The sequence below is a fragment of the Phaseolus vulgaris genome, chromosome 5 (genome assembly GCF_000499845.2).
Source record: "Phaseolus vulgaris cultivar G19833 chromosome 5, P. vulgaris v2.0, whole genome shotgun sequence".
NCBI lineage: Eukaryota > Viridiplantae > Streptophyta > Magnoliopsida > Fabales > Fabaceae > Phaseolus > Phaseolus vulgaris.
In genome coordinates this window covers 38,647,436-38,662,327 of record NC_023755.2, presented here as the reverse complement: position 1 = coordinate 38,662,327, position 14,892 = coordinate 38,647,436, and the positions used below count along the sequence as shown (strand labels likewise).

The 14,892-nt window shown below is 32.0% G+C and overlaps 2 protein-coding genes across 10 annotated transcripts; both read left to right on the top strand.

The window, feature by feature from the left end:
- The first annotated feature begins 1,401 nt into the window (after positions 1 to 1,401).
- Positions 1,402 to 6,613, top strand: LOC137835833 (IQ domain-containing protein IQM1-like). Of its 8 annotated transcripts, XR_011085159.1 has the most exons (12): positions 1,408 to 1,499; positions 1,598 to 1,658; positions 2,622 to 2,710; positions 3,199 to 3,574; positions 3,881 to 3,992; positions 4,250 to 4,315; positions 4,455 to 4,543; positions 4,629 to 4,716; positions 5,150 to 5,380; positions 5,563 to 5,664; positions 5,763 to 6,274; positions 6,408 to 6,613. XR_011085159.1 is itself a non-coding variant. In XM_068644545.1 (10 exons), exons 3-10 carry the CDS (start codon positions 3,213 to 3,215, stop codon positions 6,138 to 6,140), a joined length of 1,428 nt encoding a protein of 475 aa, XP_068500646.1. In that variant the 5' UTR covers positions 1,402 to 1,658; positions 2,622 to 2,710; positions 3,199 to 3,212; the 3' UTR covers positions 6,141 to 6,543. The 8 variants fall into 8 exon arrangements, 4 of the variants coding, with proteins under 4 accessions (XP_068500646.1, XP_068500647.1, XP_068500644.1 ...); XR_011085158.1 differs by having other exon boundaries at positions 1,408 to 1,658; positions 3,191 to 3,574; XR_011085156.1 differs by having other exon boundaries at positions 1,416 to 1,693.
- A 2,644-nt stretch (positions 6,614 to 9,257) lies between these two features.
- On the top strand, positions 9,258 to 11,741 carry LOC137835832 (protein IQ-DOMAIN 6-like). Of its 2 annotated transcripts, none has more exons than XM_068644542.1 (5): positions 9,258 to 9,521; positions 9,616 to 9,822; positions 10,316 to 10,543; positions 10,634 to 10,747; positions 10,863 to 11,741. In XM_068644542.1, exons 1-5 carry the CDS (start codon positions 9,450 to 9,452, stop codon positions 11,472 to 11,474), a joined length of 1,233 nt encoding a protein of 410 aa, XP_068500643.1. In that variant the 5' UTR covers positions 9,258 to 9,449; the 3' UTR covers positions 11,475 to 11,741. The 2 variants fall into 2 exon arrangements, with proteins under 2 accessions (XP_068500643.1, XP_068500642.1); XM_068644541.1 differs by having other exon boundaries at positions 9,269 to 9,521; positions 10,860 to 11,741.
- The last annotated feature ends 3,151 nt before the right edge of the window (positions 11,742 to 14,892 follow it).

The window sequence follows — 14,892 nt, the reverse complement described above, 5'->3', positions numbered from 1 at the left end:
ACATTAACTGTATACTTATATTCTCAATTAAAATTAAATAAAAATTATGTAATATCTTTTGAAACAAAATATGATATTTGACTTTGTAATTATTTTAAACAATTTAATTTTAAAATAATACGGTGTATAATATGATCTAATGTTATGTTAAGTGATTTAATCAGTAAGAAGGAAAACATATTCACATAAAAATGGATGTTATATTTGTTACAATTATCAGTTAAACATTATCAGTTTTACTTTTTCTATTAAACTTTTTGATTTTTTTCTTAGATTTAAAGTTTTATCAATTTAATTAATTGGATTAGATTTAATTTAATTATATTTCTTAATTTATTTTATTTTATATTATAAAAGTATTATATAATTAATTTTATTAATAATTTAAATGTATCAAGTGAAACTTATATTTAAAATATTTTTATATTACATATGAAGATTTTAAGAAATTTCAGCCACTCCTTATTGATAAGAGAGAAATCTTATTATATTATAAAAAAAACAGTTTTTAATGGATAAAAAAATCTTATTATATTATACTAAAACAATTTAAAAAAAAAAACTTACACATCCCATGTAAGAGTTTTAATTTATAATCATATTTTGACTATATGATTATAATTTTGCAAACTCGTTCAGGTAATTGATTTTTTTTTATAAATAAATTGTATTCGTACCATTTACTCAATTCTAAAATTATAAAAGATTAAATTTAACTTTAAATTGCACCAATTTTTTTTAAAAAAACAAAATTATTTTCGAAGAATGTGTCTTCTCAGGATCATTTTATTTATTTGCAAATCTTAAGTTACATAAACTATGCATCTCCTTTTCCATCAGTCTCGTAGATTCAACCATTGGTCACTTGGCACGAAAATACTGAAACTAATGTCTTTAAAATTATTTTATTCATCAAATTTCTCTTATAATAATTTTTAATACTTTTCTCATCTCTTCATCTTCATCATTTCATATGTATTATTTATTATAAAAAAATTGTATATTACCCCATTTTTGAGCAGATCTGAATGCAACGCACGCTAATCCATTTTTCTAATGTTGTGACATCAATTGTGTTGTTATTGATCACAGATATTCCATTATGCAAGGGTCATTCATGTCACTGTGACCACTTTTAAGAAGCAAGAGCCATTTTTGTTTCATCTCAAAATCTCAAGCACAAATATTCCATCTCTATTGCGTCACTGCAATTAATGACCAGTTGCAAAATGCAAAAGCCATTTTGGTCAACTTGTGCTCCTTCTCTTCAAACTCAATCAACCAAATCAAACAATTTAATAACCTTAATTAATTCAAATTAAGGTTTGGAACCAATGAAACATGCATCATAAACTAATCTATTTTTGTTATTATAAATGTAACTACCTGGGAACACCATGAGCCACAGCCAGAGTGTTCCATTTGGTGACATTCATAGAAACAGTTACCAGTGTATCCTCTGTGCTGTCACCCTACTCATCACCATAAACATAACCGAGGTACCTTTTACCTTCTTTTACTAGGTTTTAGGTAGCTATGTAGCAAACTTCTTTTTACCCAAGAATTAGCTATTAAACATTCAGATCAAAACTTCCAGATTTTCTCATTGCCTCTCTCCCAGTCACACTCATTGGGCACACTGGTTTCACCATATGAAGGTTTTCCCTCTGCTCCATTAAGCTTCTCTTAAATGGTATGTAATATCCGACACTAACACATAAATGAATGAAGTGTTCAATAAATATTTGTTGAGTGTGTGACTTTTAAAAATAGTAAATACATTCATTTTTTAAAAATATGTCTATTAGACAAATAAAGAACAAATAATTTTAAATTAAACTAAACAAAAATTCGGTCATACAAAAATAAAATCAGTTACATAAATCTTATTGTCAATTTATATAATTCATAATGATGAAGTATATAGATTTGTATTCTATGTATTTTATTTTAAAGATTACACGGATTAAAATATCTGTATCCATGTCGTGTTCAGTGTAAGGGTTTAGATTTAGTTTGTAATGTGCGGGAAGAAGAAGAAAATAATTTTGTATAAACTGGTATTAACTGTTATTAACAAAAGAAAATCCTTGGAACTAGTAATAATGGATTGAAAAAACATGCACAAATGACAGGTTTATTATAAATCAACATCTTAATTTGGACCAGTTCTTTGTAGCTTTGGACTGATTCTCTTTCTTTCCACTCTCCGCGTGTACCCAAACCTTTGCTTTTTCACTTCTTCTGCTTCCAGAACCTACAAAACCATCTACTGTATGGTATACCTTTTTTGTTACATATATGGTATAAATATACACATGTAACACACCTACTATTCTTCACTTTCATATATATATATATATATATATATATATATATATATATATATATTCAGTATACTGTGTGAATATTTGAATGAACCCATTCAAACACCTCGTGGGTTCATGAAGTCGCAAAATCCTTTTTTTGTTTTTTATTCACTATTCAAAATAACTCAAATTTTATGGAACCAGAAAGTCACATAATTTTCTATTCAAACAGAACCAGTTCATTGGCAACCAAATTTCCAAATGTCCACATTTTTCTAAGACATATGCTTTGCCTCTTCCAAACTTGTGCAGTATATAAAGACTCTCGGAAGTGCCATTTCAGAGACTAAACTCTTGCTGTATACATGAAACTATAAAACAACCTCACTTTTTAATACCAGGTTAGTTATTGTCTCGTCCTTCTATTTAAACTCTCTCAATATTTGTTGCTTTGTGCATATGCTTTTTCTATGTGTATTTTATAGCTATTCCATGCACTCTACATAATATTCAGTTTTGAAATGCTTATTATGATTCTTCTTTTATAGTGTAAAACCACATGTTTCCTCCAGTAATAAATCAAGTAGATCATTGTCAAATTGTGAATTGTTTTCAATTTTGAACATTGGTTTGAATAGCATTAACGTTTTTTTGGAGACTGGTTTAGTCTTCGATCTCTACGGTTACATGTCTTAAGGAAATGAAAGATATATGTGTGTTGGATTCTGTTCTGAGAAGTGTATGTTCATCATTTAACTGTTGTTCTTCCTGATTGCAACTTTCACGTATACATATTTCAAACAAGTTGTTGCGTTACTGTTAATTATACGCGGAACATGAAAGTTTTATATAATAAGAATACTGGAAAATGTAAAGCACAGTGTTGCAGATTTTTGCATAGGAATGGGAATATTTGCGGTAAACAAGGAAGGAGAAGTCACAGTGAGCTTCAAGAACGACATAAATTTAAATGATTTCTATAAGCCTGATCAGATAGCTGATGCCAGGGCTGAACAATCTACAAGTTTGAAGAGAAGGAAGGTTGGAAATCTGAAGCTCCAAACAGCATTCTCGTTCGACTATATGCTTTCACAGAACTGTCGTTCACAAGAGGATTCATTCAACAAACAAAAACCAGCACAAATGTTTTCTCCAACATCTTCTGCCCAGCTTGAATTAGCAGCAATTAAGCTTCAGAAAGTCTACAAGAGTTACAGGATCAGAAGAAATCTGGCTGATTGTGCAGTAGTTTGCGAGGAGCTGTGGTTTGCCCAATATCCAACTCTATTACTGTCTTCTTCTTTTTAGCTTATATTTGCATTTAGTACTACAAAATACTACTTCTTGCCAATCATGTAAAAATTTGAAAAAACTGTGTTATTTTAGCCTCTTCTAAGCATTAAAGAACGCTTTTGGTTAAAAATAAAGAATAAAATGAATAAATTTTTAAAAAGTATATAACTATTGAGAAAAAAATAGTGCATTAAGCATGTTTATAAAGTTTATATTAGCATACAAAATCAATGATTAGTGCTCTGTGAACTTTAAAAACGATTTTTTCTCTGGTCCAGGTGGAAGGACTCAGTGATTACTGCTAACAGGTGCTCTATATCCCATTTTGACTCTGATAAATCAGAAACAACTATTTCAAAATGGGCAAGAGCTAGAATGATGGCTGCTGAGGTATTTTTTTAATATTAATTTAGAAGCCATAAACTTTAGTCTACTTTGACTAAGGAATATCTTTTTATGCACTTTGCTTCAATATTTGGGCCCATATTAGTCTTCTTTGAACCATTTTCATTGCCCGAAAGATGATGCACTTAACATAATTTGACTAGGACCATAGAGACGTATTCAAAGTTTACCATCTTCTTTCTAAAAAAATTTCCTTTAGGATCTTATTGAATGACAACCACTTACTTTTTTTTCTCTGTTAGGTGGGAAAAGGTTTGTCCAAAGATGACAAGGCACAGAAACTTGCACTAAGACACTGGCTTGAAGCTGTAAGCTTCTACATCTTGACTTGTAACTAAATTCATTTTTTTAAAGATAATAATTTTTCTTTTGTTTGGTCATATATTCTCTGTGAGTCAACCCAAAGAAGCCAATTAATAGAGGTTATGGTTTCCTTGTATTTTTCAGATTGATCCCCGTCATCGTTATGGTCACAATCTTCATATCTACTATGAAGTCTGGTTTCGTAGCCAGAGCTGTCAGCCTTTCTTCTACTGGTAAATTGTTAATAGTGCTGGGGCTAGTATGGAAAAAACTTTAATCCTTATTTTCTATTTCTTAATTGTATCTTGGTGAATGAAGGTTGGATGTTGGAGATGGCAAAGAAGAGAATCTAGAAGCATGTCCTAGATGGCATTTGCAGCACCAGTGCATAAAATACCTTGGACCAGTAAGTTCTTTCCCTAAATATGGCATATTATGAAGAAGTGGAATTTAAGTTTAACTCAATCTCATAAAACCGACTTATAAGGTGAGGTTTGCACCACCCTCACGCCGATAAATATATGTTATGAGTGGTCGATAACGGCCCGATAGCAGGTGGTCTGATAAGTCCAATAAATAATCATTAAGAATAGGTTCGAAATGACTCTGATACTATATTATAAAATTGAACAGAGATGAATAAAAGAGAAAAAGAAAGACAAAAGATATGAAAAGGAATATTTGTATAATGCATATACTATAGTAATTCTATAATGCAACAATTGCATCTTATTAAGTGACAGTGGTAACATAGTGCATTCAATGCACTGTAGACTTCACTTATGAAGTTATGATGACTTTATATTAAAAGTTTCAATGTTGTTCCATGAATTTTGCAGAAAGAAAGGGAAGCATATGAAGTGATTGTAGAGGGAGGGAGGCTTGTTTATAGAGAGAGCAAGGACCTTGTACACACTACCGAGGAATCCAAGTGGATTTTTGTCCTTAGCTCATCAAGAATTTTGTACGTTGGGCAGAAGAAGAAAGGCCAATTTCAGCACTCCAGTTTTCTTGCTGGTGGTGCAACCATTGCATCTGGAAGATTGGTTGCTCAACATGGAGTTCTTCACGTATGCTACAATCTGTTTTATACGCATACACCCTTTTGAAAAATGCAAGATTCCAAAGAAAGAAATTGAAGAAAAGAATGTGATAACTAAAAATTGATATTGTTGTTCTAATAGTGTATCTTATTTTCATTTTTTGCATTAATGTTGTAACTAAATTGATCTGCATTTTACATCTTACTCAGGCTATATGGCCCTACAGTGGTCATTACCGTCCAACAGAGAAGAATTTTATGGAATTCATTAGCTTCTTGGAGGAACACAAAGTGGATATGACAAATGTAAAGGTAAAACACACTTTAAAAGCATCTCAAATTGGCCTTCAATATAAAATCACTAAGCATCAATTTGCTGAAAATTTCTTGAACCATTTTGTCTGCTGCAGAAAGATTCAACGGATGAAGATGTCCCACCTTCTCAACCTGCCAATGATGAGGAGCTGCCCTTTGAAGGCAATGTGGATGGTAGTGACTCTGCCAATGCCAATAATAATGGTAAAAGCAATGTGGAAGGTTCAGTACTTGAGAACAAGCCAATGTCAAGCAAATGGACTACTGGAGTAGGTCCTAGGATTGGTTGTGTGAGAGAATATCCAACAAAATTCCAAGTTCAAGCACTTGAACAGCTCAATCTTTCACCTAGAGTCAACCAGGGAACTTTTGCAGGCAAAGCACCTATTCCTTCTCCAAGACCAAGAACTAAACATCTGTCACCTAAGCTTGTGAACATGGGACATCCTAGTCCAATGCTACATAGACATTGAAGTGCAGTACACTGCTTCAGTTTAAGCATTTTAATTTGGACCATTGGTACATATTACAGTATTATAAAGGTCACAAAGGAACTAACCCAAAAGCTTCTTTTTTTTCTTTGGGTTTTCATTGGCCAATTCATAGGGTGAGTTAGTTTCTGTTAAATTATTATTCATTATGCCTTAATAGTCCATTCTTGTGTAGTCAAATCACATTTGCAAATACAGCTATTTTTTATTAACTTCTCTTCCCTGCTTCTTGATGTGGATTTCATCAAGCACTTGGTGTTCAGCAGGTCCTGCTCCTTGTTTATAAAGTAAGACACTGAGGATGTTCACTGGTGCTGTTAAACCTTTTATTTATAAAAAATATTGTTCAGTATGGTTTCTTTTCAGGAAAGTTACCCCTTTTTAATTTTTATTTCTATGTTGAGGGTGTGTAAGTTATATTCTCATGAAAAAGATAAAAAGCTACTTTGTAACCTCCATTATAGCTTTTATATTTTGTTTGTTTGTTAGTTATTTTAATTAATTTAGATTTTAGAAAGTGTTCAAGAATATTTAAAACTAACCAAAATGATATTTATGTGAATCAAGGCTTTTTTTTTTTACCCATGACAAATACTTATATTCCTTTTTTGAACCAACAAATTATATATATATAATATCACAATGATATAATATGATGGAGTTTGATTTTAAGTTTACAAAGTTATATTTGACTTTTTCACTTTCAGTTAAATTTAAAGTTTAGTTCTTAAATGTCAAAATAAAGGATTTGGTTTGATCTGATCTTACTTATAAATATCATTTAAAAATATAGTATTGGTTTGACTTGATCGATGTTTGAAATAAAATGTGATTTTTAGATTCAACTATATTTTTAGGCCAACAAACCTTTCTGGTTCCATTTATAAAATAAAAAATAATTTCTAAATCTAAAATAAAAAATAAAATAAGTATTTTTAAAAATTAAATCATATTAATAAAACTAAATTTAGTTTCATATATAATAATTTGATATTTAAATTATAATAGATGTGTGTATATTTTAATAAGATAATGTTTCTCTTACTTTTAAAAATATAATTATTATTTTATGAAACAATCACTACAAGAAAATCATGAAATAAAATCTAAATAATTATACCAAAATAATTAGTTGTAATAGTAAATAAATTAGATACCATTTTAGAAACTAAAAAAAAATGGTTTCTATATTATTTTATATTATTGTTAAATAGTTTCTAAATTGGTATCTAATTAGCCACCAAGGTTTTAGAAACCAAATTTAGAAACTAAATAATTGGTAGTTAAAAACTTTTGCTAATTAGATACCAATTTATAAACTATTTAACAATAATAAAAACTAATTTAGAAACCAATTTTTTTGTTTAGTTTCTAAAATAGTCTCTAATTTAGTTACTATTACAACTAATTATTTTAGTCTCTAAAAATTTATTTCTATTTTATGTTTTTTTTAGTGAATTCAATCTATATTAAACTTAAGTCATATTTTTTTTATATGTAAATTAACATTTTTTTCTAGTTTTTAGATCGATTTATGGGACCAACACTATTTGACAATCCGATGTGTTAATGAGTTGGGAAGATTTTTTTTTTCTCATATCATTAAATGTTTGACTTGACCTTTGTGAATGTAGGAAGAAGATTGTTATTTGATATAATATTAAATCTAAAGCTATTTGAGAGTTGAGGTTTATCAAATTATTTGGGCATCCATAAGCTTAAAAACCCTATAAATACATTTTATAATGACACATTATATACCTAATTCAATGTCTAGCTTATTCTTGTTATAATTTTTTTTTTAATAATAGGTGGTGTTTATTGAATACTATAGTGAGTACCAAAATGTACTTACTAATGTGTAAACTTATTTTTTGTTACACTTAAACGTTGACACAAATTGCGTTCTATCTTGATAAAATAAAATATTCTTATAATAAACATTTGATACCCATTAGACAAATAAGATATAAGAATAATAAATGTTGAATGAAAAATTTCGTACTTCAAGATTTTTAAAACTTTTTTATAGACATAGGTCTTGAGTTCATATTTTTTTTTACAAGAAATTTACCTTGTAAATTATTGATTATCATAAATATAAAAATCTTAAAAATGTTACTTTTCTACTTTGAAGATTTTATCTTCTTTTCACATAATTGTTTTTAGTGCCGTATTATAAGTAATTAAAAATTATTTTACGTGAATAATGATAATAATTGATTATATACTATATTATTGAAAGATCGAACTAATGGAAAGATTCTTAGAACTAATTATTGAGTCAAATTCTTCCTATACCTCTATATCTTTTTCGTACATCTCTATATTTTTTTAATTCCAACTCTACCTGAGATTTTGTTTTGGTGGAAAGTGTGACGACTTCTTCTTCATTTTCAAGTGGTTTTGGTTACTTGTGGTTGTTGTTTGTGACGGCCGGTGGTGGTTGGTGGTTGAGATAAATTTTGTGGTATTTTTTACTCTTCGTTTTTTGTTTTTTTTTCATTCTTTGTGTGTATACCGGATTGTAAAATCCGTAACACCTCTTACTATAATATGTATTTTTGGATTGTACAATCCAGAAGATATTTATTAAATCATAATGTATTTTTTTTTAAAAATATATATATTTCAAATTGTAGAATTCATAAGGTATTTTTGATATTTTTAGATCCAAAATACCTTTTAAATTCTACCATTCGAGAAGTGTAAATAAAAAAAATACATTTTCAATTTATACAATGTAGAATGTATTGTTTTAATGACAAATAATCTTTTTGATTATGGAGGTGAGAAGCCATGGAGTTGTACGGAGAAACAACCATTATTGAAGGAACATGTAAAAATGAGTTTGGGCTTTGTTATATTGGGCCTTATTCTAATGACTGTTATATTGGGCCTTATTCTAATGACTGTTATATTGGGCCTTATTCTAATGGGCTGTGTAGGGGTGAGGCCATGTCAAGAATCCGCGGATTGGTAGTGATGAGGGTCAAATCAGCGCGCGTGGGAAATGAGGAAAAAGCGAGTTTTTGATTTTTGAGTATCAGTGTCTAGTTACCGTTATAATGTGTTTTGATGAGCTTTTTCTTCCACCAATACACATTCAAATTTCAAAACTTCCTTCTCTCTCTCAACCTTCCCTTAATTAACCCAACACCACAACACAACGCTTCATACTCTCTCTTACACACTGCAAAATTCTCTCTCTTTCACACTGCTCCACACCACAAGAACCTATACTTCTCCTACCCGTTCCGTTTCCTCTGCAAAAACGGTTGCTTTTCTCCAATGGGTGCTTCGGGAAAGTGGTTCAAGTCACTCATTCCTTTTCGGAAGACCTCAACTTCAACAACTGATCAAGTGAGTGAAGTAACCAACTATTTTTGTATGCGTTTCTATTTGGTCTTTTTCTGTCATTCACTATTTACAGAGCTTATCTGTAATGTGTAATCAGGAGAAGGGTGGTGAAAACAAGAGCAAGAAGAAATGGAAGCTATGGAGAGCTTCTTCAGAAGGGTCCAACGTGAAGAAAGTTGGTGATGCTGCTGTACCTGATTCTTCCTTTACTTATGCGGTGGCTGTGATGGTTCCCAAAGATTTCAAGCTCATCAAGCAGGAATGGGCTGCCATCCGCATTCAGGCTGTGTTTCGAGCCTTCTTGGTAACTTTCACGCTCATGGATGCATTAACCTACAATTTAAGATTGTTAGTTATGTTCTGAGTGTATGCTTTCTAATATATCTTGAATGATTTACTTGAATCTCAAATTAGATCCATATTTATGATAGATGGGACTTTGGAAATTTGAAAATTTCCAACTTAGGATAAAGAAGAATTAAGATTTAGAAGTTGGAAGTTGGGACCTCCTGAGCTTAGCATGATCTCATCACCTATGAAGTTTGATTTTGTACAAGATCCACCAATAGATAAAAATTAGAAAACAATGGAGTGCCTGTGTTTTTTATGATTTCAAATAAGCTCAGAGCTTATCTCATCCCAAGTGAAAATGAATTTTCATATTCCTAGTCCGATTTTCAAGTGTCTCTTGGGATTAGTAATTTATGAATGTGTCTATATTTTGTTGCATGTTTGTGTTCTTACCTTCTTTATTTTATTTTTCATATTTAACTTAAGTCTGTTGATACGTTTTGCAGGCTAGACGAGCTTTGAGGGCCCTGAGGGCAGTGGTAAGGCTGCAAGCTATTTTTCGAGGCAGGCTAGTCAGAAAGCAAGCAGCTGTCACTCTGAGGTGTATGCAGGCTCTTCTTAGAGTTCAGGCGCATGTGAGGGCAAGGAATGTGAGGAATTCTCCAGAAGGGAAAGCAGTGCAGAAATTACTTGATGAATATCGCAACCTAGCTGATCCTTCCAAGGAAATTGAGGTTAATAATTTGCGTCAAGATTATGTAACATTCTCTAATCAATGATTCGGAGATGCTAACATGTAGCATTTTTGTTGTAATTGTTATCAGCAAGGATGGTGTGATATTCCTGGAACCATGGATGAAGTTAAAGCAAAGCTACGAATGAGGCAAGAAGGAGCTGTGAAGAGGGATAGAGCAATGGCATACTCTCTCTCCACACAGGTAATGAAGTTATTGGGAAGATTTGCTTATCTATAAGGTTGTTTCTTTGGTAAGATTTAGTAGCTAACAACTTAAAAAATGTGGTTGAAATATATGTTTTGCTTGCATATAGCAGTCAAGACTGGTCGCCAGTCCAAATCCTAAAGCCACCACAAAGGCGTTGACTCCTCTCAAGCATCACAATCTAAACAATAAGAGCTTAGGATGTAGCTTGTTAGAACGCTGGATGGAGACCAAGCCTTGGGAGAGTCCAATCTACAAGAAGAGTGAAGACCTTGTTCCTGTTTTTCAATCAAGAAAGAATGGTGTGACATCCAGGATTTCAGCACTTAAACCTCCAATAACCAGCCAATCCACTCCATCATCTTCGGCCATAAGCTCTGAATGCATGTGTGATGATGTGTCAACTTCTTATACAGCTGGATCTCCATCTTTTCCATCCACCAATACTGTTTTAATGGAAGCAACAGAGGAAAGAGATGTTCATCAACCAAGCTACATGAATTTGACAGAATCAACCAGGGCTAAACTGAAAACTTGCAGGAGTTCTTCACATAATTCAAAGAGTCTTGTAATGGAGGAGTGTGTGTCTCACAGCACAACCTCAGGTTTGATAAATGGAGATTCTAGAAGCAGTTCTAATTCTGACCCTTCAGTTAACTTATGGAAGGATTCTTGTGCAACCCCTCTGAGGGCAAGTTACCAAAAACGACAAATTGGGGTATGAGTTTCTGTAACAGTGGCAACAGCTTGTTGTCCATTGCCACCTTGACTATTTGAGATGAAAATGCGTCCAAGTTAGGATAAAGGGCTAGTTGAGAGTGTAGATATGGCTTTGTTCTGTGTGAAGAATGAAATAGCAAACTAGTACACTATTTTAATCTGTATGGTGTTTTTTACACACTGATATATGCATAAGTGGCTCTCCGTGTGAATTCTAACTCTAATAGAAATTGAGCTTAATATGAAGATTGTATTATTCACCTTTTGGAAACTATTTATGCATTATTTTTGTTTCCCACAATTTTGTGAATTCCATTAACTCAATAAACTAGACTTCTTATGCGCTTAAGTCATAATTGTTGTGTGAAGTATACACAAGGACCACGAAAATTCGATTGAACTGATGCATCTGTACATGTGCTTGCATCATAGTACGCTCTTCTGTGGAAGAATTACAGAAGCTTGTGTGTGCATCATTTAACTACTGATTCTGGTCTAATCAGTCTAAAACCTGTTCTTGATTCTTGTCTGACTACTGAATTATTTTGCCGTGACATTTACAATTATACCAACCTTGTAAGTTTGACTTGATATTTAAGGTTCTGTTCAGTAAGAGAAAATAATGATGATAAAATTAAAGTACTATTTTAACTCCTTCCCCCTTCATGAATTTGAATTTTTTGTTCCAAATAAAAAGGACAATAATATGTTGCAGCCTGTAACATTGTCAGTTGCAGGCTTGGTTGCTGGGCTTCAATTAACACCCTACATGTTTTAGTTGCTGGGCTTCAATTGGGAACCTTATTTTTGAACAAAAAAATTCTATTAACTAATTAACCTAGACTTCCTTAATAAATTAGCTACCTTGCTCTAGTTAAATAATACTATGCAGCTGGTGAGGGTGTCCCATTCTGCAGTACTACAAATTAACATTTATTTAACTTGTGATGTCTAATTAAGTATTATTAAAGTTTTTACAAATAAAAAAATAAATAAATGTCACATAAAGATTAATCAAAAGTTAAAGCTACCACAGTCTTTACTAATCTTCACATGAAATCTAATAAAGTAGTACTATTTTTTTATAAGTTGGAAAATGTAAATGTCACATAAAGATTCATCGAGAGTTGGGACCATGTTGAAGGTTTAGTCTTAAACTATCTAATAAATTTTCAATAAACCCCTTAATCATTTCACTTTGCTATTTAATATCTTGAACTGAATCTATCAGAAACAGCTCTTTTATTACTTGTGGACCAAAATAAAAATCATGTTTGTTTTTTCTGCACCAGTAGCTCAAAACTGCAGGGCAGTAACTGTCAATACGATGTGAAGGATGCAAAAAACATCAATTCAAGATTAGAGATGTGTAAGCTTTATTTGACAAAGCTTATCTCCACTTAAGCAACAAGAATAGTATAATAGTTAGTGAAATCACGTGGTCCAATTCATAATATGTAATGATGCAACATGCAGTATGGTCCAGTTGCAGCCAATCATGCAAGGACCACAGATTATTATGTCACAATTGAAGAATCTGTGCATCATTTAACTGCTAAGAAAAGATTGGTAGACACAAAAAATACAAATGAAACATTTTGAGTGCAAGAGAGACCAAAGAATGGTGTATAGTGAAAAGGGTTTGGAGAGTATATTGCATGGTGTAGGTGCAGAAGACGAGGGTGCTATATAGGCTTTCCACGTGAGAATATGCGCTAACAAAGGCAAGAAATGAGGATGCCGCCAAAAGTTGTAAATTTTTTTTAATGTCATTTGATGGGATTCTCTCAAGTGAGGGAAAGAAAAAGTGTGTGACGCTTTCTTCAATTTGGAGTAAGTGTGCAAGCTTCCTTTCATGGGGGATTGCCATGAATAGAAGGAAGACGAAGTGGGGGCAGTGGGGCCTTATAGGAGGCCTATTTTCTTGGATATCCCTTTTTCTGTAGGGCATTTCTAGTCTTGTTTCCTTGCTTTATGAAGAATATAACCTCTGTTCTCTTTTTCTTTCTTTTTTTCCCATTATTTGCACTGGCCATACTCATCAATACTAATGTGGCCCTTCACCTGTTTCAATTATTGATTCACTCCTCAAAATTCAAATTCAAGCATGTTCCATTTTTATTCTATCACTAGTCCTTGATAATATGAGTTTAGCCCTTGATCATTTGTAGAAATACACATACATTAGAGATTATGCAGGAATTTTAGTTTTTTCTGATGAACTGTAGAAGTTATATTTACCATGGTAGCAAAAGAGATTTGAAGATAACTTTAGGTGAGGCCTATGCAACTTTTCTTGATTTAGATTCTCGTTGTATCTGAAGGGACAATGGATCTTGATTTCTTTCCTTGTAGGAGGAAAATTCCCCACCCTCTCGAGAGGGGGAAAAGCAAGAAAAAGAGGAGGAAACTAGCATTTGACTGAAAATGACTCATACCAAAACCAATCTGAAATCAATAGAGGACAAAAAATTACATGGCATTCTTTCATGTACTTGTTTTGATATCTCTGTGAATGCGGAAAAAAAACAAAAGACTCTGACAACTAGAGTCCTTTGATGGCTCAACAAATAAAGCAAAGAGAGCAGAAGTATTAAATGTTGCATGTGCAGCAATTAATTAGGAATCTTGTTTTAACTAGCTGTTTCTTCCATCATCACCTTGCCAAGCTCCTACTTTTTTCTCTCAGAAGCAACAAATTATAAGAACTTCGTGCTGTCTGTTTCACAGCAAAAGAAAATACTTCCTCTTAGCTTTTCTTTTACTACAAATGGAATTCTTCAAAAGGGCTACCCTCCAGTTGTAATTAATATCATCCTAAACCAATAATTTATTCTGTTTTCTGTTCAAACTTCAAAAACATTGCTTTCTCCAGCGTATTCCTGCATAACAAATTGGATCCACTTCCAACTAACAGAAACAGAATTTGTGGAAAAAAACTGATGCTGTATGTATCTTTTCCAAAAGATAATCATGCTCGAATATGTTGTTTGATCAATGTAAAAACATTAAGATTATGTCTGAGTAAAATCTGAGAACTTGTTTTTTGGAATTTTAATGCAGGTATCCAACATCAAAGACACAAAAAAATGATATCAACTCGAGAAAGATAAAGACATTTCATAGTATATAAGTGGACGTAAACTTCACCTTATAAGTCGATTTTATAAGATTGAATTTGGTTTAAAGTTTATTTCTTAATATGATATCAAAATCATTTAAAATCTTGCTTAACGAGAGTTTGTTGGTCTGACCACGCACTATCAAACCGTTATTATTATATAGTTTCATGCACGAGTTGCTTGCATCGGTAGGAGTGAGTGTGTTTGAGATCTGACATGATAAGGTTGAGTTAGAGTAAACTACACTTCTTGTTGATCAAGAAGAAAAACTGATGATAGTACACATACTTTTGAAAACTC

What these genes read in the sequence shown, in the direction of transcription:
- LOC137835832 (XM_068644541.1), top strand. Translation starts at nt 9,450, where the DNA reads ATGGGTGCTTCGGGAAAGTGGTTCAAGTCACTCATTCCTTTTCGGAAG. An exon ending in CTGTGTTTCGAGCCTTCTTG is followed by an intron (nt 9,823 to 10,315) that starts GTAACTTTCACG and finishes TACGTTTTGCAG; the next exon opens with GCTAGACGAGCTTTGAGGGC. An exon ending in CATACTCTCTCTCCACACAG is followed by an intron (nt 10,748 to 10,859) that starts GTAATGAAGTTA and finishes GCTTGCATATAG; the next exon opens with CAGTCAAGACTGGTCGCCAG.
- LOC137835833 (XM_068644545.1), top strand. Translation starts at nt 3,213, where the DNA reads ATGGGAATATTTGCGGTAAACAAGGAAGGAGAAGTCACAGTGAGCTTC. An exon ending in GTAGTTTGCGAGGAGCTGTG is followed by an intron (nt 3,575 to 3,880) that starts GTTTGCCCAATA and finishes TCTCTGGTCCAG; the next exon opens with GTGGAAGGACTCAGTGATTA. An exon ending in GCATAAAATACCTTGGACCA is followed by an intron (nt 4,717 to 5,149) that starts GTAAGTTCTTTC and finishes TGAATTTTGCAG; the next exon opens with AAAGAAAGGGAAGCATATGA.